This window comes from Equus asinus, chromosome 14 (genome assembly GCF_041296235.1).
Source record: "Equus asinus isolate D_3611 breed Donkey chromosome 14, EquAss-T2T_v2, whole genome shotgun sequence".
NCBI classification, from domain to species: domain Eukaryota; kingdom Metazoa; phylum Chordata; class Mammalia; order Perissodactyla; family Equidae; genus Equus; species Equus asinus.
In genome coordinates, this window is record NC_091803.1 from 25,893,475 (window position 1) to 25,911,004 (window position 17,530).

The following is a 17,530-nucleotide window of genomic DNA, read 5'->3' on the forward strand; positions in this document are numbered from 1 at the left end:
AAGAAGCAAAGCTCAGGTGACCCCATGTCCAGCGCTCCTCCTGCTGCCCTCAGTTGGCACAGAGTCCCCTACCCCAGGTGTGAGCAGCTGCGCCCCTGACTGCTGAGTGGGCACTGCTGGGAGCCTACAGTGTGGGGATGGCATCAGGCTCAGGGGTTAAACAAGATTCTGGAGCTGACGACTGGGTGTCGTCCTAGCTCAAACCCTCTGTTGACCTTGGTTGAGTAACTGAATCTCTCTGGGTCTCAGTGTCCTCATCTGAGAAAGAGAGATGGCCACAGTGACCTCACAGGGTCATCTCCCACCCCTCCTTAAGCATGGTGCCCTGTTCCCAAGGACCCGGCCTCAGTTCTGCCCATCTCTTTGGGGTCAGCTATTGCCGACATGGCAGTGATTCCCCAAACACCACTGCCAGCCCTGACCTCTCCCCCTGAGCTCCACATGTCCCAGTGTACATCCCCTTGGCTGTCCCAAAGCACCTCAGTGGCCCCAAAGCAGCCCACCCTTTAGTCTGGGCACTCTGCCTCACATTCCTCCCTTGTCCCGTCTGCCTGCTGCTCTCCTCCCTGGGCCACGTCAGGCTGCATCCACTCTACCTGGGCCGCTGTCAGCTCCTCCCTGCTCGCCTCCTGGCCCTGGCAGAGAGTGCCCCAGAGCCCCAGCCAAGACCCCACCCCAGCCTTAAAACCAGCGCCCCTGCAGACACTCACCTGTGCCCTTGTAGGCCACTAGGTCGACCTTTCCATAGGTGCCCTTGCCCAGCTCTCGGACGAGTTCATAGTGCTTGGTGACGTCGCTAGCAGCCAGCGTGCGGAGGGTCAGCGCCTGCATGTCTTCAGTGAGAAGGGGCACGCCTGCTCCCAGCCCAGGGGCAGTCCCTGGCCCACAGCAGGGCAGGGAGTGGGGTGGCTCGGGCTCTGGGCAGCCCACACTCATCTTCTCCCTATTGTAGGGGAGTGTGGCATGAAGTACGACTTTAGGCCAGGGCCTCCTCCTCCCTCCCGGTGCCCAGGATCCCTGGGCTGGGCCCAGATGCCAGCCCCAAGATGACCACGAGGGGGCGACAAGCATCTTTGCTGCATCACCATTTCCCAAAACTTCAGGGTCAGGCTTGAGCCAGCACTCCCTGGACACGGTCACTGCCCCCCATCCTCTGACTTGGGTACTGCCAGCCTGTCTCATGCCATCATCCAGACACAGTGTCAGGCATGATACTGACACAAAGACGTGCCATATACTGAGTGCGCGCATTCACAAGTATGGATCAGCACGAGCTGTTTGCCAGGTGCTGTTCAGAGCCCTGGGGACACAGCACTGAACAGATGGACAAGAATATCCCTCTCATGGGACCTACGTTATAGAGAGGAGATGGACCTAAGCACAGTGGACACATGAATTATATACTATGATAAAGGTGATATGGGCTATAGAGAAAATAAGGCAGGAGTGGGGGGTGTCTGAGGCAGGGGTCGCAGTATCAGATACCTCAGCCTTGGGGTCTCAGACAAAACTCTGGCAGGAAGGTGCAGATATGGCCACACACCCATCTCAGCCTTGTAATCCCTCCCCCATGGCAGCTGCTCAGGCACACACAGCTACAGCTGTGCTCCCAGGGCCCGCCCAGCGCCCCGAGACACAGCACCTGTCCCACCCTCCACGTTCCCGGCCTGACTGACCCCTGCAGTGTCCACCCAAGTTGGGGTGGGCTTCCTGGATACACCCACCCCTCAGGGGTACTGAGTTTGTTTCCAGATGGTGTTGGGGGTGCAGAGAGCTGCAGTGGGGAGAGCCAGGCCTGGGTGACAGTGAACGCCCATCTGGGGCCTGCATTTCTGTCTGACGCGATGGGGGGCAGGGGGCGGGCTGGGGAGCTGAGCTTCCAGGAGCAGGTGCACACCTGCACACGTCTGTGCATGCACCGCAGGAGAAGCCTCCGTAAGCTGCCTCCAGCCCCGGGAAGCCTGCCCCCTGGTGCACCTCCACTGCCCTCACCTCACTGCCCTCTACCTCCAGTCCCAGGCGTACTGCCTGGCACTCAGCATCCCCAGCCTGTCCCTCAGCTCCACCCCTGCCATTCAACCATGGCTTTCCGAGAGCAGCACAGACTTGGAGCCAGATGGCCTGGGTCTGAATCCCAGCACTATGACTTACTAGCTGGAGGTCCCTGGGCAAGTTACTTCATCTCTCTGTGCCTCAGTTTCCTCATCTGTAGAAAAGATATACTGTAATAGTACCTGGTCCCTACGGCTTTCTGAGGATGAAGTGAGTTATAGACGTTAAGTGCTTGGTGGCTGGCACACAGTAAGCACTCTCTGTCAGGCGGGATGTGTTCTCATGGTACCATCTGCGTTCCCTCTTACTGAGCATGGCTGGAGGCTGGGAACAGGGGTGAACTCTCCGTGAGCCCAGCTCCCTCACCCTGGCTCAGCTGCTCTCCTTCCAGGCCCAAACTTTCTTCTCCTCCTCTGCCTTCCCCTTCCCTCTTGGCACGACCCAGCCTCCCACTTCACACAGAGAGGAGGAACATCAGGAAGGAACTTCCTGGCCTCCCACCCAGCCCCACAAGGAGCTCCATCTGCACGTCCTCCAAGCTGGCTGGGGAGCTGGGCACCTCCTTCCCTCCCCAGCTTTGGCTCCACCTCTTCTGCTTCCTCAGGATCCTGCTCCCCATTCAGCCCCCTTCCCCTCCATTCATGAACAAGCCCTATTCTGATAGGACCTTCCCCCAAGCTACTGCCTCTCCTCCCCTAGTTTATTCGGTCTGAATGTGTGCCAAGAGTCTGAAATGCCACACGCATGCCCTCAGAGCATCTAGTCTGTAGCCTGGACTAGCCCATTCCACAGACCCCCAGAGGGAGGCATGGTGCCAGGCCACAGAGAACCAGTCCTGCTTCCCCTCTCTTTGCCACCCTCAGTGTGTTGAACCCAACCCTGCCACAGCACCAGTCACCAAGTCTCTATGTGGTCTTTGCTCCACAAGTCTCTTGTGGTCCCGGGCTGGACAGCACTGGGCCCCTCGTTGCCTTGAACTCTTCCCTCTGCCCGCTGGGGAAAGATGCTGGGCTGCTCTCCTGATGTGTGTGGACTCCCTGAAGGCTGCTGAGGTAGGCGGGCCACATGTGTGCAGTGCTCCCACTTCAGGCTCTGGCCCTGCCAGGTCACTTTGGGCTGTTTCTGCATCCTCTGAGAGCTTGAATGGCAGGTGCAAGTTGCTAGAAGTCCTTCTTCCCTCTCCTCCCTCCCCCAGGGACTCTTGGGTGCCTGGCCTGTCCCTGCTGCTTTGGCCTCAGTGTTGTCCTGCGCAGGCACTAGGCTGGGTCAGGGGCACAGCCACAGTGCGGGTGGGTTGGGGCCCCACACTTGCTCCTCACCTCCAGCTTCAGCCCGTGCTCTGACCACTGCCCTTCACTGCCTCTCCACAGCTTAATGCCCCCTCTCCAGTCTCCCCCACCATTCCTGCTGCCTGCCTTCACCTCCCCCGTCCCATACCCCATCGCCTGTGTCTCATTATCCTCAGGTTCCACTCCTCCAGGAAGCCTTCCCTGTGGCCCAGGCACCAATTCCTTTTTCTGTGGGGTCCCAGGATTCAAACAAGGTCTGTCTGTCTCTCTCTTAGGGCCTCTGTTGAATATCTTGGGGTGGTCTCAGCTGTGTCCCTGTCTGTCCCCATCAACAGGCCAAGAACTCCCCTGGGGTTGTGGCTACATCAAATATTCTCCCTCATCCCTTCCCTTGGTTCCTAGGGTCCAGTTTTGGGGTCCTCCCTATCACCCCCTCCCTCCTTCCCAGCTTCCCTCTCCCTTCAGGCCTGTTCTCTGCCAGGTGTCAGCAGGAGACAAGGAATTAATCTGCATGCCCATCTCCGCTGCTGTGTCACCCCCCCCAGGTACACGCTGCCTCTGACCCAGTTACAACGCATGTGACTTAAGAGTGCAGGGGGGAGTGATGGAAGCGGCACAGGCCTGGGGCCCCGCAGGCCTGGCCTTCATCCTGACGGGCACCACTTTTTAGCTGAGTGACCTTGAGCAAGTCACATCACTTCCCTGGGTCTCAGCTTCCACATCCATATGATGAAGAAATAATAGTAAAAATAATAGCAGCAGCAGCAGCAGCTAACCCTTAAATTGTCCTTACGACGTGCCAGGCCCGTTCTAAGGGTGACGCAGCTCGCCCTCGCGACTCTCTGAGATGGCACGATTCTTATCCCCACTTTAGGGGTGAGGAGAGTGAGGCGCAGGACTAAATAACTCGCGCAAGGTCACACAGCTAGTGCTGGGACTGGCTCCAAAGCTGTGCTCTTAACCACTGTGTTTTCCCAAGTCAGGATGCTGGAACATCTCATCCAGATTCCTCAGTATCCAAGTGGGGAAACTGAGGCCCAGCAGAGGGCAGAGCATCCACCAAGCATGCGCATGCCTTCATTCAGCTCCTGTGGATAGCTGACTGGATGCCAGGCACAGGTCCGGGCGCTTCACACGTAGAACTTGCTGAATCCTCCGTGCAGTGGGGACGCCAGCTTCTTTGTTCAGGTGAGGGCTCGAGCCCGGAGTGAAGTAAGACACATCTGACCACTGAGGGGCTGAAGGTATTTACGTCTGGCATCAGTGGGAACTTGATCACTCTCGTCATTGCTTCCACTTGAATGAGCAGCTGTGGACTTGATGGCTGTGAGCTTCCCAGCGCCAGGTGGTGGGGGCCCCTGGCTGACCTCCATTCACCCCACGTAGTTGTACTGCATCTGTCCACACTCAGGCTGACTGTGCTGCCCCAGGGGACCCACATGACTTGCACCTCAGCTGTGTGTCCTCACTGGCCCCGAGGGAGGCCCTTGATTTCCCATCTGTGATGCTGAAGGCAGAAGGGTGTCACCTAGTCTTTGTGGCAGCCCTCATGGTTCTGACCACAAAGGCTCTGGCCTGTGGGCTGGGAGGGCCACAGTGTTCGGGGGAGGGTTTCCCAAGCAAGAAGAAAGACTGAACCACCCACCACTTCCTGTTGGCAGGTGGCTTGAGCTGGGTACCACCCTTATGAAAACTACCCAGTGCCACACACACACACAGTGCCAGCTTGGCAAAATTTCACTCACTGAGTCCTCACAAGTACCCTGAGAAGGGAATAAGATGCTTCCTGTTTTTTGAAAGACAGCTGAACTGAGGTATAACTTACATACCACAAAACTCACCCTCAGTAAGTGTATAATTCAATGATTGTAGTGAATGTATGGAGGTGTGCAACCAGTGCCACAGTTGAGTGGAGCTTCCTGTTTTACAGATGAAGGACAGAGGCCCAGGAGGTAGATGGCTTACTATGATTGTGGCACAGAGAGCCAAATGCCCACCAAAAAGCTGTTTCCTCCTCTAGTACAGAGCTGTTGCTGGAGGGCAGCTGTCAGCAAGCAATTTCTGCCTCCCTTGCATCCAGGGATGGCCGTGTGACCAGCCTCCCCAGTGGAATATGAGCAGAAATGAGGGGTGTCACTGCTAGGCGGGGGCTTTTAAGAATGAGGAGAGTTTCTCTCCACTCTCTTCTGTGTGTTGGCTTGATGTGGAGGACTCAGAGAGCCTAGAAGAGTGGGGAGCTCCCAGATAGGAGGAGCCCGTGTCTTGTGGGTGTGGGATGCCTCCCACTGGTGAGGGTTACCCGCTCTGCATTTCATGGGAAGCTGAAGGAAACATCTGTTGGGTTAGGGTTCTCAGATATAGGGGCCTATTTGTTATAGCAGCCAGTACCACCCTAACTCAAGGGCTTTGTAGCAAGTAGGCCAAAGAGCTAAGATTTGAACCTCGGTGTATCCAGCTGCCTGGAGTGTGGCCAGAGAAGGTGACCTGGATGGTGATAATACTGGCAACCAAGTGACAAGAGTCCAGTTATAGGAGTAGGTGGAGGGTGACCAGCCTGTAATGAGAAGGGGACCTGCTCTTCTCCTGTCTTGTTGGAGAATAATAATGCTGGCAACTGTTTATTGAGCATTTAGCATTCAGCTGTGTCAACATTGTGGACTAAATCATTTAACAATCACAACAAGTTTGGGAGCTGGGTGCTACGATTATTGTCCTCATTTTACAGAAAGGGATACTGAGGCACAGATGGGCTGAGTAACTTGCCTAAGAGCTAATAATTAGCAGAGCTGGGATTTGAACTCAGGCTATCAGGCTCCAGAGCCCATGCTCTTATGCACTGTGTCCTGCACGGCTCCTGGAGGCAGATGCAGGCAGAGAGCAATTCAGAAAGAGAGCGTTCTCACAGTCGCAGCAGGGAGCAAGCACCTTCCTGTGACAGGGGTAGGGAAGCAGAGACTCCAAGCCCATCTGTTGGGGAATCAGTACGGGGCAAGGTGAGACCAAGTCAGCCAAGGCTTTCTTATTCTCACTCTGGGATTCTAAGGTTCTCTGTCCCCATGCCCCAGTCCCCTCCCTCAGGTCACTGGACCCATGCCATGCCCTTAGCATAGGCAAATCCCAAGAGTAACCTTAACAAAACCCTGGACTTGTGCTTCTGCTACCAGAAAAGAGGTACCTTCTGACCCTGGGCTGCAAAGCTGGAGGACACAGGCCTGGAGCTGCTGCATGCGGGTTCTGCCACCATCAGGGGAGAGCCTGCTGGGAATGAGGCGACAGGGAGATAAGCAGTGCTAGGAGACGGAGCGATTTCAGAAGACTCTGAGCACCTGGATCCAAGCATGCCTCAAGCCAATTATACTCCTGAATGATTGTTTCATGAATCAATACATTTTCTTTTCGGCTTAAGCTGGTTTGAGTTGAGTTTATGTAACTTGCAACCTAAAGATTCCAGACAAGCATATTGACTCGAGTCCAGGCACTGTGCTGGGTGCTGGCATGGGGCAAGCTGGTTAGAACGATGCATCAGATAGAGGGTATGAGCCTACAAGTTAGGGAGGCAGAGAAAATAAGGACTCAGATAACCATGAGGACAGGAAGGCAATAATCAGTACTCCAGCATTTCCTAGGAGGGCACTGACAGTGGGGATCAGGGTGGCTTCCTAGAGGAGGTGACACCTGAGTGAGCCTTGAAGGGGATCAGCAATCCAGCAAGAAACCCAAGAGCTCCTTGAAAGCAAGCCCCATGCCTTAATCATCTTGCTATTCCTAGCACTTAGCCAGGGTGTGACAAATGGTGGGTGAATGATTCTTTACGTATTTGGGAAGTTGTACCTTTTTATATCTTGGCTTTCCTGAATGTGACCCTGCAGGCACATAGCTATTTTCCTAGGGGCCTGTGTGCTTTATCATTAGCCCCATTTTATAGATGCAGAGGCTGATGGCCAGAAGAGAACAGCAATTGTTTAAAATCACGTAAGAAGTCAGTGGCAGGGCTGGGCTGGAAGCCAGGGTGTCTGCAGGACAAGGTGCTATCCCTCTTCAACTGCCCTGGCCCCAAGCACAGCAGAGATGGCAGTGGCTATGAGTGACACTGGTCACTGTGAACAGAGAGGGTAGGGTTCTGTGATGAGAATGATGACAAAAACAGCTAACGCTTAGGGCACCCCTGTCATGTGCTGAGTGCCTCATAGAAGTTAACTCATCTAGTCCTCACAAACTCCTACAACATAAGGACTATTATTCACCTCAATTTACAGGTGAGGAAACTGAGACACAGAGCAGTTGTGTTACTTGATAAAGACCATCCAGTAAGTGCCAGAGCCAGGATTCATATCCAGGCATTATCACTCCAGTGTCCAAAAGCTTAACTACCATGCTTTACTGTCTCTAAAGTGATATAGTAAAAATTATCACTTATTTTCTCAATATGCCAATGCTTTACCTTGCTGCTGCCATTCAATCTTCATAGCAACCCCATTTTACGATAAGGATGCGGAGGCTCAGGGGGTTAAGCAACTTGTTCAAGTTCACTCAGCTGGTGAGGGGCAGAGCCAGGGACTGAAACTTGAACTTCCCCTGCTCTATCGCCCCTTCTCTACTCTTGGTCTCTGGTTTGCAGCCCAGGCCTCCTCTGGCCCCATTGTCTTCAGCACCACAAGCGTGGACAGCACCCAGGCCAGCCCAGCACTAAGTGCAAGCTAGGGGACGCCTGAGGAGGCTGGGCAGCCAGGATGGAGGAACCGCCGCAGAGCTGGAACCCAGGCACCCAGGGCTGGAAAGGTACATATGGATATACTGCCATTTATTTAACTAAACCCCTACTGGTAGACACTTGGGTTGTGTCCAGCCTTTTGCTCCTCTCTACAATGAGTAGCCTTGTATATAAGTCATTTTACAGTGTGTAGGTGTGTCTGTGTGGTCAGTTCTAGAAGGGCTGCCAGGTTAAAGGGTGAGTGCATTTTGAATTTCTGCAGTTTTGATGTCCCCGAGAGGGCTGTGCCACTGGCCTTCCCCCAGCCACACAGGAGAGGGCTGCTTCTTGGTGGAACTCAGCAGCTGCCTCCAGCTCCCTTGTCTTTTGTGGGCCTCTGTATCACTTTGTTTAGTAAGCTACTTTGAAATGGGGGAAAATAAGAATAGGTTTCTCATTTGCTTGTATTTGCATAAAGTAACTCTGGAATCAACACCAGACATTAATAAAGGTGCCTGACTACCCTCAACATTCTCTCCTACTGGTCTGAGCCATCATCATTTCCCAGCTACTGCAGTAACTTCCTAACTGGTCCCCCGTCCCTCCCCAACAATCTATTCTTGACACAGTGGCCAGGGAGCTCTCAAAACCCAACTGGATCAGTTACTCCCAAGCTTAGCACCCTCCACTGGCTCCCATCTCATTCCAAAGTCCTTAACAGCCCTCAATTAACCCCCAAGACCTGTCTCCTCCCTCCTTCTGCTCCAGACACACTGGTCTCCCTGCTGTTTCCAGAACAGGCCAGCTCCCTGCCTGGGGGCTGTTCCCTCTGCCCCCAGATATCCACATGGCTCCAAGTTCTGCTCAAATGACACCTTCTCAACTAGGACTACCCTTCTGCACTCCCCACTCTATTTTGTTTCCCAGTAGTGTGTATCACTTTCTGACACATTATATAATTCACTGACTTGTGATATCTATTGTGTCTGTCTCTCTTCCCCACTAGAACTTAAGCACCAGGAAGGCAGGGACTTTGTCAGGCTGGTCTTGTTCACTGCTCTATCCCCAACAACTGGCACAGTGCCTGGAACACAGTAGGCACTTAATAAATATTTGGTGAATGAATCAACAAATGAATGTCTAGGGAGAGGAGTGAGAACTGAGGGAACAGAGGCAGGGCAGGAATTAAACTTTTCACTAGGTACAATCCTGTTAGGTCTGGGGAGTAAAAGGAACCAGGTGTGTGTTGGGGGTCCAGACAATGCCAAGGAAATTGTGAAGGGAGGTCATGCCCACCCACCCAGTGTCAGCACCCTGGGGGCCAGAGGAGGAGTGGCCCAGCTTGGTTGCTGTGAATTCTCACAGCAGGCCAGCCCATGCTCGGGAAGGTGGGGGCATCTGGGAGCCCCCTTTACACCCATCCCCGAAGGAGCCCTCCCTTTATGTCCCCAAGGCAGGTGCCCCAGTCTGGCTCTCTGCTGCTCAACGCCTTCCCTGGAAGGTGTCCCTGACCCTCACATTTGTTTACCCCAGTGCAGAAGTCTTTTCACATGTGGGCCCTCCTATTTGTTGCCAGGGAGTGGGGGACTCAGAACTGGGCCCTCTGACCCCAGAAAGAGGCCTGTGAGGTACTTGGAAAAGCTCTGGCCTCTGCTGCTGGTCCCCAGGGACCCCTGGCCAGCACCTCCTCCCACCCCCACACCGCTTCAGTTTTCTAATCTATGAAATGAGCTATCCAGTGGTTCTTATCCCTTCATGGGTCACTGAAGCCTCACTATCCTCTTCCCTGAAAAATGTTCCTAGGCACCACTTCTATATACAACATCAGTGGGCCAGGGCCTGGGGAGCCCAGAAGAGACTCCAGATAAGGTCTCTCCTTCCCCCTGGTCCTTTGACACAAATACAGACTCTACCAAACATTCTATTCTGGTTCAAGAGGAGGAGGAGAATATTCTCACATCTCTTCCTTGTCTTCCCCTTATGGTGCAAATTCCGGCTCCATCCCTTCTTGCTGTGTGCCCTTGGGCAGCCTAAGCCTCGGTTTGCCCATCAATAAAATGGGGCTGAGAATGCCCACTTAAGATGGTGGGATTCTGTAAGAATTAAACGGTCACTTCTTAAAGTATCTGGCACAGAGCAGACGCTCAGTAAGGATTTGCTGGACAGAGGGGCGTGGAACCACGGTTCCATCGTGGACTCTGCACCATCTTGGTAAAGCTGTACTCTCACTGTGCCTTGGTTTTCTATGCCGGAAGTGGGGGTTCTGTTGTCTCTGCTACATTCTCACCCCTTGAACCTGCTTGAGCCAGGGGTCTTTGGAGATCCTCTGATCCAGCTCCCAGATTTCCCAGGTGAGGAGACTGAAAGGAAGAGCTGGGACTTTTCCACACTCAAGCAGCAGGAACTGGAAACAACATACTTCCCACTGCCCTCCCCACCAGGGGCAGCCTGGGGTTCCCCTTGCTGCTAGGCTCCCCTTCTGGCTCTGGCGCCTGCCTTGGCCTCCCCTTCCAGTTGGCACAGTCTGCCCCTTGCCCGGGGCACATCTTTGGTAGTTATTAATAGGCTGTGATGCTGTCTGCCTGCAGCTGGTGCCCGGAGCTGGCACAGGCTCTCCAGCCTCTTTTTGCCATCCCCAGCCAGGCCCTGTGGGGAGGTGGGAGCCCTGGGCCTCATTCTTCCCAGCCTATTGGTGGGCCCAGTGCCTGGGGCAGCCCCTGTGGGCTGAGAGGAGGCATGAGCCTGGTTGCCTGGGTAAGGCGGGTAGCCCAGCACTCAGGGGTATCAACAGGAGTGGAGGGTGGGGAGCACGGTAGCTACCCACCACTGGCTGAGTGGGCCAGGCATCTTGTCTGGGCGTCCACCAGTAGACAGGTGGTGGCCACGGGAGAGGTGAGACCTTCTCTAGCTCCAGCCCTCACCTCTTCCCAGAGGGATGAACAGGGAGTGTAGCCCATCTTAGGAGCCTGGAGCTGATTCAATACCATTTCTAGACAGGAAGCTTTGGGTAAGTCACTCTCTCTGTGCCTCCATCTCCTCGTCAGCAAAGTGGGGATCATAATGTGCAGGTATTGTGCTTTGTTTTTTTTTAAAAGATTGGCACCCAAGCTAACTACTCTTGCCAATCTCTTTATTTCCCCCCCGGTTTTTCTCCCCAAGCCCCCCAGTATATAGTTGCATAGTTTTTTAGTTGTGGCTCCTTCTAGTTGTGGCATGTGGGACGCTGCTTCAGCATGGCCTGATGAGCAGTGCCATGTCCGGGCCCAGGATCCGAACCAGTGAAACCCTGGACCACCGAAACAGAGCGCACGAACTTAACCACTCAGCCATGGGGCGGGCCCCTAAAGTACTGTTAATAATATCCAACATGGATGAACCATTTAAAGTATAAGTAATTTATATATATTGACTCCTTTAAACCTCACAACCATCTTAGGAGAAGCTGCTATTACTACTCCCATTATATTCCTTACAGGTCAGGAAACTGAGACTCAGAGAAGGAAAGATTAAGTGACATGTCCAGTGTCACACAGCTGGGAAGTGGCTTAAGAGATACCTGTCTGGCTCCAGAACATTCAGTAAATATTTGCTGAGCTCCTGCTATGGGCTTAGCACTGTTCTTGGGTCTGAATATGTTCATGAACCAAATAAGCGGCCCTGCCCTCAAGGAGCTTACGTTCTGGTTCGGAGGCAGATGATAACAAAGGTTAGTAGGGAGAGGTGACAAGATGCCGGGGGTGGGGAACGAAACTGTAGATGAGTAGCCAGGCAGGAGAGGCCCTACTGAGCAAGCTGCAAGCATGTGGACACTGTGGTGGAAGTGCCTTCTTGGCGGAGGCACAGGGGGACTGTGCTTGGTATGCTCAGGGATCAGTGAGGAGGCCAGCACGGCTGCAGAGTGGTGGATAAGGGGCGACAGGCAGGAGAGGAGGGGAGAGGTGAGGAGCGGGGTGGTGAGCAGGGCCTCAGAGGCCACAGCGAGGACCTGGCTTTCACTCTGAGTGAGATGCACTCCAAACCCTGAACCTGAGCAAACCCTTCCTAAGGCCAACCTGAGTGGCAGGCCCTGAGAGTTGGAGGGAGCCAGTGTGGACCTGACCCAGCTCGCACCCAGAGTCTTGGGGCCCAGCCCCCTGCAGCATCCACCACTGTCCTTGGGGCGAGGCTGAGGGAGGAAGGACTGAGGGAAGCCTTAGAGGCTTCCTTAGAAGACCCTCCGTGCTACAGCTCTCGCCAGTCACGGCCCCATGTCAGCAGAGGTGTGGGGGCAGGGAAGCCGAGCGCCATATCAGGGACCGCAGCTGGAGCCCAGGTTAGGTCCTGTCGGGTCCTCCTGGCTGGCCTTGCTCTGTGAACTGCATGTGAATAACGGAAAAGTGGTCAGAATCTTCCCTGAATCCTAGATATGGAACCTTGACTAGAGACCTTCATCCGAGCCTCCGTTTTTTAACCTGTAAAATTGGGGCTAACATTCCCTTTCTGCTCAGGGCTTTTGAAGACTAATATTAACAGCAAACCCTTAGTGGGTACTCGATGCCATTCATAGTACTTTACAAACATTCATTCACTTAATCCTATGACCATACAAGGTAGGTCCTAGTACCATCAACCTTTTTGTAGATGAGGGATCTGAGGCACAGAGACGTCATGCACCTTGCCCAAAGTCACACACCAGGGTCTAGGGGTTGTATTTTTTACCACTAATCCATGTTCATTGCCGGCCCCCTGCCCCTCCTGGAAATGCCTGGGGTCAGGGCTGGCAGGCCCGTGAACTCTCAGGATGGGAGGATCTCCCTGCAGGCCTATGGGCCCTGGCTTGAGAGAGCGGGAAGACTTCCTGCTATGGTGGGGGGCCCAACAGACGGGGGAGTTGTCCTGGGGGATGGGGATTTGTGCAGCCTCTCAGGGCCTGATCAGGAGAAGGCAGTTCTGTCCTGTCCAGCTCCAACTCCTGCCCCTCAGGGCCACCCCAACACCTGGAGGCAGCTGGAACATTCTCTGCCTCTCCCATGACTGGCTGCAGTCACAGGGAAGGAGGGCTGGTACAGCGGGGAGTCACAGCGGCTTCCTCTGGCCTGGACCAGCTCGTTTGCATCCCTGGCAGCGTATGGCAGAAGTAAGAAGAGCACACACTTCAGCAGGTGCTGCTACAAGTGTCTTGTCTATAATGGGTTCGTCAAGTCCTCACCACAACTCTAGGAAGTAGGAGCTGTTATCATCCTCCTTCTATATCAGAAGAAACTGAGGCCCAGAGGACAACTGCCTTGTCCAAGGTCATGCAGCTAGTGAATGGTAGAGGTGGGATTCAAACCCAGACAGTTTGATGCCAGTTTCACACAAACCTTTGGTGGCTCACAGAGCTGGACTCAAATCCCTGCTCTGGGTTAATGTGGTGCTATTCTCAGCACTCAATGAGAAAATGATGCCCAGTGCCTGGCATGGAGCACTTGACATTGAAAAATGTTCCACTGCTTCCTTCCAACCCTGATATTACACGGCTCCCGGAGCAGAGGCTGAGCTGGAGTCCAGACCCATCCCCTCTCCAGACTGTGGCTAAGCTATGGCAGGGGGAGGGGAGGGGGAGTGGACAGGAGAGGGGAGGGGTTTAACTGGCCCCTCCAGGCCTAGCTGCCCCTGCTTCCTGAGACCTGGAAGGGACCAGGGGAGTAAGGGAGAGAGTGGGTCTGTTGGAGATGCTGGCCCTGACTCTGGCCTGAGGCCCATCTGCCTGGGGCAGAAAGCCTCGGGGACTCCCTCATGCAGAAGCCAGAGGTGTCTCACCTAGAAAGCAGAGCTGGGAAGGAAGAGGGCCTCAACTATAGAACAACAGCCAGGCCTAGACCTCATCCCTGGGCAGAGCCACAGGACCAGGCCAGGGTTCTGGAAGGGTCCTCACAGACTCTCAGGCTTGAATCCCACCTCACCCTCATCCGTAGCAGGGAATGCTCCACACTCTTATGCACCGCACAGTACTGCCTCTCAGACATCTACTTCCCCTTTCGTGGGGACAGAAGCCCCATGGCCCCCCTAGACTGGCTATAGGAAAACCAAGGAGGCCTTACCACCAATGCTTTGCCACCCACTTGCCAACGCCCCTTTTAACAGGAGCCAGTGGTTACTGAGCACTTTTCACATGCCAGACCCTGTCCTAGGCCCTTTCCATGCTTTAACTCACTAATCCCCTGATGACCCAAGGTAGATGTTATACTTGTTTTCCCATCAGTAAACTGAAGCTCAGAGAGGTTAAGTGACTCATCCAAGGTCACATAGCAGCTAAATGGGATTCACACCCAGGCATACTCCAGAGCCTGTGCTCTGAACCATGGTGCTCTGCTGCCTCCTTTGACCTCTGGCTACTGCAGACCTTCACCCAGGAAGGTGGCACACTCACTACCTGGGCAATGCCCAGTGGCTGGGGTCCAGCTGCTACTTGGCAAGACTTATTGGTTTCATTAATGTTTGGGGGATGTCAGTATTTTTGAGTGACTCCTGCGTCTAGGGCCCACCTCTCCGGCTTGATCAAAACTTACAGCAGCTCGGACTCAGTCCTAGAAAGTTAGAACGAGGGGAAAGCTTATAGCTGAGAGAACCTCTAGTCCAATTCCTCTCTGACATATGGGTAAACTGAGGCCCAGAGAACAGTCCTCCCCCAAGAGTCCTTAGCAAGACCTTGGCCTAGAAACTTGGACTTTTGCTCCTGGGAGAGTGGGACAGTTAAGACAGGTTGTTGGCGTCTGAATCCTTCTAGCATAGGTGAGGGGGCACAAGACAGGGCGAGAGTGAAAATTGGGACCAGGCTGGAGATGCTCTGGCTGGAAGAATTCAGGCTTGCGTCCCCACCTCGCCCTAAAGACCCCTCAGGGATACTGCTCTGTGCAGGTCCTAACTTGGCCCCGGGGAAGGCAGGGAAAGCCCTTGTGCACAAAACACACATAGCGGAAGGTTACCCGCTGAGCAAACATTTTGTGGCCTCCACCCTGGGCCTGCAAAGCTAGCTGCTGACAGGATGGCCTGCAAGCCACATAAATGAGGGAACAGGCCAGGTGGGGCCTGGGCTGAGCTGCAGGGTGACTGCCCTATCTAAAGAAGCTGGTCATTCTCTGGCTCTGGCCTAGGGGGGGACCACATCATCATATTTTTCAAGAGGATCCAAAAATCAGTATTTGTATGGGAAATGGTATTTTTTTAGCACTGGCAAAAAATGCAAACATGAGAAAAAACAGTGTTTGGATCAACAAAATGCATCTAGAAGCTGTACTGTTACAACGTGTGCTGTACACTATGCTGGACCCCAGGTAGACAAAGGCGAGGCAGTGTGGACGAGACAAACCGGGTCGCGCCTCCTGGAGCTCAGGGTTAAGATGTGGAGACAAACTCTCAGAGCACATGCAGACACGTGCCACTGTCTCCAAGCCACCAACCCGTCAACCACTCTAGTTCAGCTCTCCACCCTGTGCCAGCCCAGGTCAGAGCAAAAGGGGAGGTGGAGGCGGAGTGCTGCTCCTGAGCCATCCTGTTGTGGGGCTTTTCAGGTCGGAGGACCAGCACCTGATGGAGGGAGGGAGTTAGGGGACATGGAGGAGATAAGCCAGAAGTAGAGGATGAGGAGTGAGAAGTAGGAGACGAAGCTTGGGAGGTGGGTTAAGACCATGCTGCAAAGGGCTCTGTGCTTCATTCCAGACTCACTGGAGAGCCACTGCAGGTCAGTGAAGATGGGAGGTCTTTCTCCCTGCCCTGCTCTGGCCTCTTGATGGTATTCCCTAGTCACAGTGACTCAAATCTCCACTCTTTAGCCTCTCACTCCACTCCCTTGCCTGTGGGTCATAGGACAAGGCCCTGGGCTCCTGGGAACCCACCAGGGGAAATGAACTCCTCCAGAGATGGAGAGGACACACCTGGATACTTCTCGAGGCCCAACTGTGACCTACATCCACCCACCGGCCACAGAGTGTGGCTCATTCTGTCATCTCTGGGAATTGCCACACACTTGCCCAAGGTCATCCAGTCTTCAAGGCAGCTGGCTCTCCCACAGCCTGTGCTGACGGGGCTGCCTCAACTGTCCTTGAATTTGCAGGAGGGGCCGCCAGAGGTCTGGCCTGAAGCGCCCCAACCTCTTCTCCTGCTGGTCACCTCTTCCCCTTGGGTCGATGCCAGCAGCAGGCGTGGTGCAGGCACTTGGTTTGGGAAGGGGGAGAAGAGAAACTGGCTGCCCAGGCTCATGGCCTCCAAGTCTGCAGCAGGTGCTTCAGGTGTGGGGTCAGAACTGGTCAGCTGGGAGCTAAGCAGGCTCACCTCAACTGGTCCAACCAAGCGTGGCCTGGGCAAACTAAGAAAAGCCCAGGGGTCTGAGGAACAGGAAAGATCAGGAAAGGAGATCGGGATGAAGTGGGAGAAAGGACCCTGAATTCTGGCATATCACAGACACTAGCTAAAGGTTTGCTGAATGAATAAATAAACAAAGGAACTCCTGGTGGGGTTACCTGTACCCAGAGTCCTGCCTTCCTCAGCATCACTGCTTGCCCAGGGTATGTTCCCTTGGAATGGTCCAGCCTCTTGTCAGGATCTCTGATCCAGAATTTCATGGTACAACATCCTCTGGGCCTCTTCCCATGAGCTGTAGGGCCTGGGGTTCAGGACCTCACTGAGGGCCAGGCTAGGGTACTGCTTTGTATACAGCCTAGAAAGCTAGAGCGAGAACCAAGAATGGTTGTCCAGAACACACTGACCCAACCTGAGGTTTGGCCCTGGGTGTTCTTGAGATCAAGAGGAGAAGGGAACGCTTTGCTCCTGGGGCACATGGGGACAGAAAGGTGCCCTGACCTGAAATGGCTTCTTTATCCAGACTACCTCCCCTCCCCAGAAACCAGGGCCTCACTTTGTTAAGGGATTGCTCCCTCCCTGTCCTTCAGGGAGCACAAAGTATGGCCTGGGTCAAGACCCCTACTGCGGCCTGGGTGGGAGCAGCGAAGTCACAGAGAAAATAAGGGATTCCAACCCATTCTCTCAAACACACCCCTTCCCTGCCCTCTCTCACAGACAAAGACACACACCCAAGCCCCAGCCATCACCCTTTGGCCACACACTGCGGGCCCCTCACCTTCGGACACCCCAGAATCTTCTCCTCCCAGGGGGAACTTCACTTGAGAACTCAGCCTGGCCTTGGGGGGAGGGGTATATATACTCCAAGGACTGAAGGTCCAACAGCTCCAGAGTCACAGTTTTGGGGGGGAGGACTCTCCACACTCTTCGCCCCCTCTGTGGCGCAAGCAGCTCTGCCACCATTCCCCTTGGGGCCAGGGAGCTGCGCCCAAACCCCAGGGCTAGGGTGGGGGGTGGGGAAAGGGAGAGGAGGAGGGGGCGGCTCCTCCAAGCGAGACACAAAGAGACGTCCTTCAGCCTCGGCTCCATGGCGACGCTGGGGAGGGGGCAATGCGCACCCAATACTTCCTTCCCCACCTGCAGGTCTAGGGACCTCGGCGGCCACTCACCTGCTGCCCCT

At 54.5% G+C, this 17,530-nt stretch overlaps 1 protein-coding gene across 4 annotated transcripts in view; it reads right to left on the bottom strand.

Annotated features, from left to right (window-relative positions):
* SBK1 (SH3 domain binding kinase 1) overlaps positions 1 to 17,530 on the bottom strand; it is a 48,161-nt gene that overhangs the window by 5,373 nt on the left and 25,258 nt on the right. For 2 of the 4 annotated variants that reach the window (XM_070484649.1, XM_044747215.2), the window contains exon 2: positions 711 to 943. In XM_070484649.1, coding sequence (XP_070340750.1) covers positions 711 to 936 — 226 coding nt within the window. In that variant the 5' untranslated portion in view covers positions 937 to 943. Of the gene's footprint in view, positions 1 to 710; positions 944 to 6,516; positions 16,463 to 16,511; positions 17,497 to 17,530 lie in introns of those variants that run through there. The other 2 variants (XM_070484650.1, XM_070484651.1) reach the window with 2 other exon arrangements.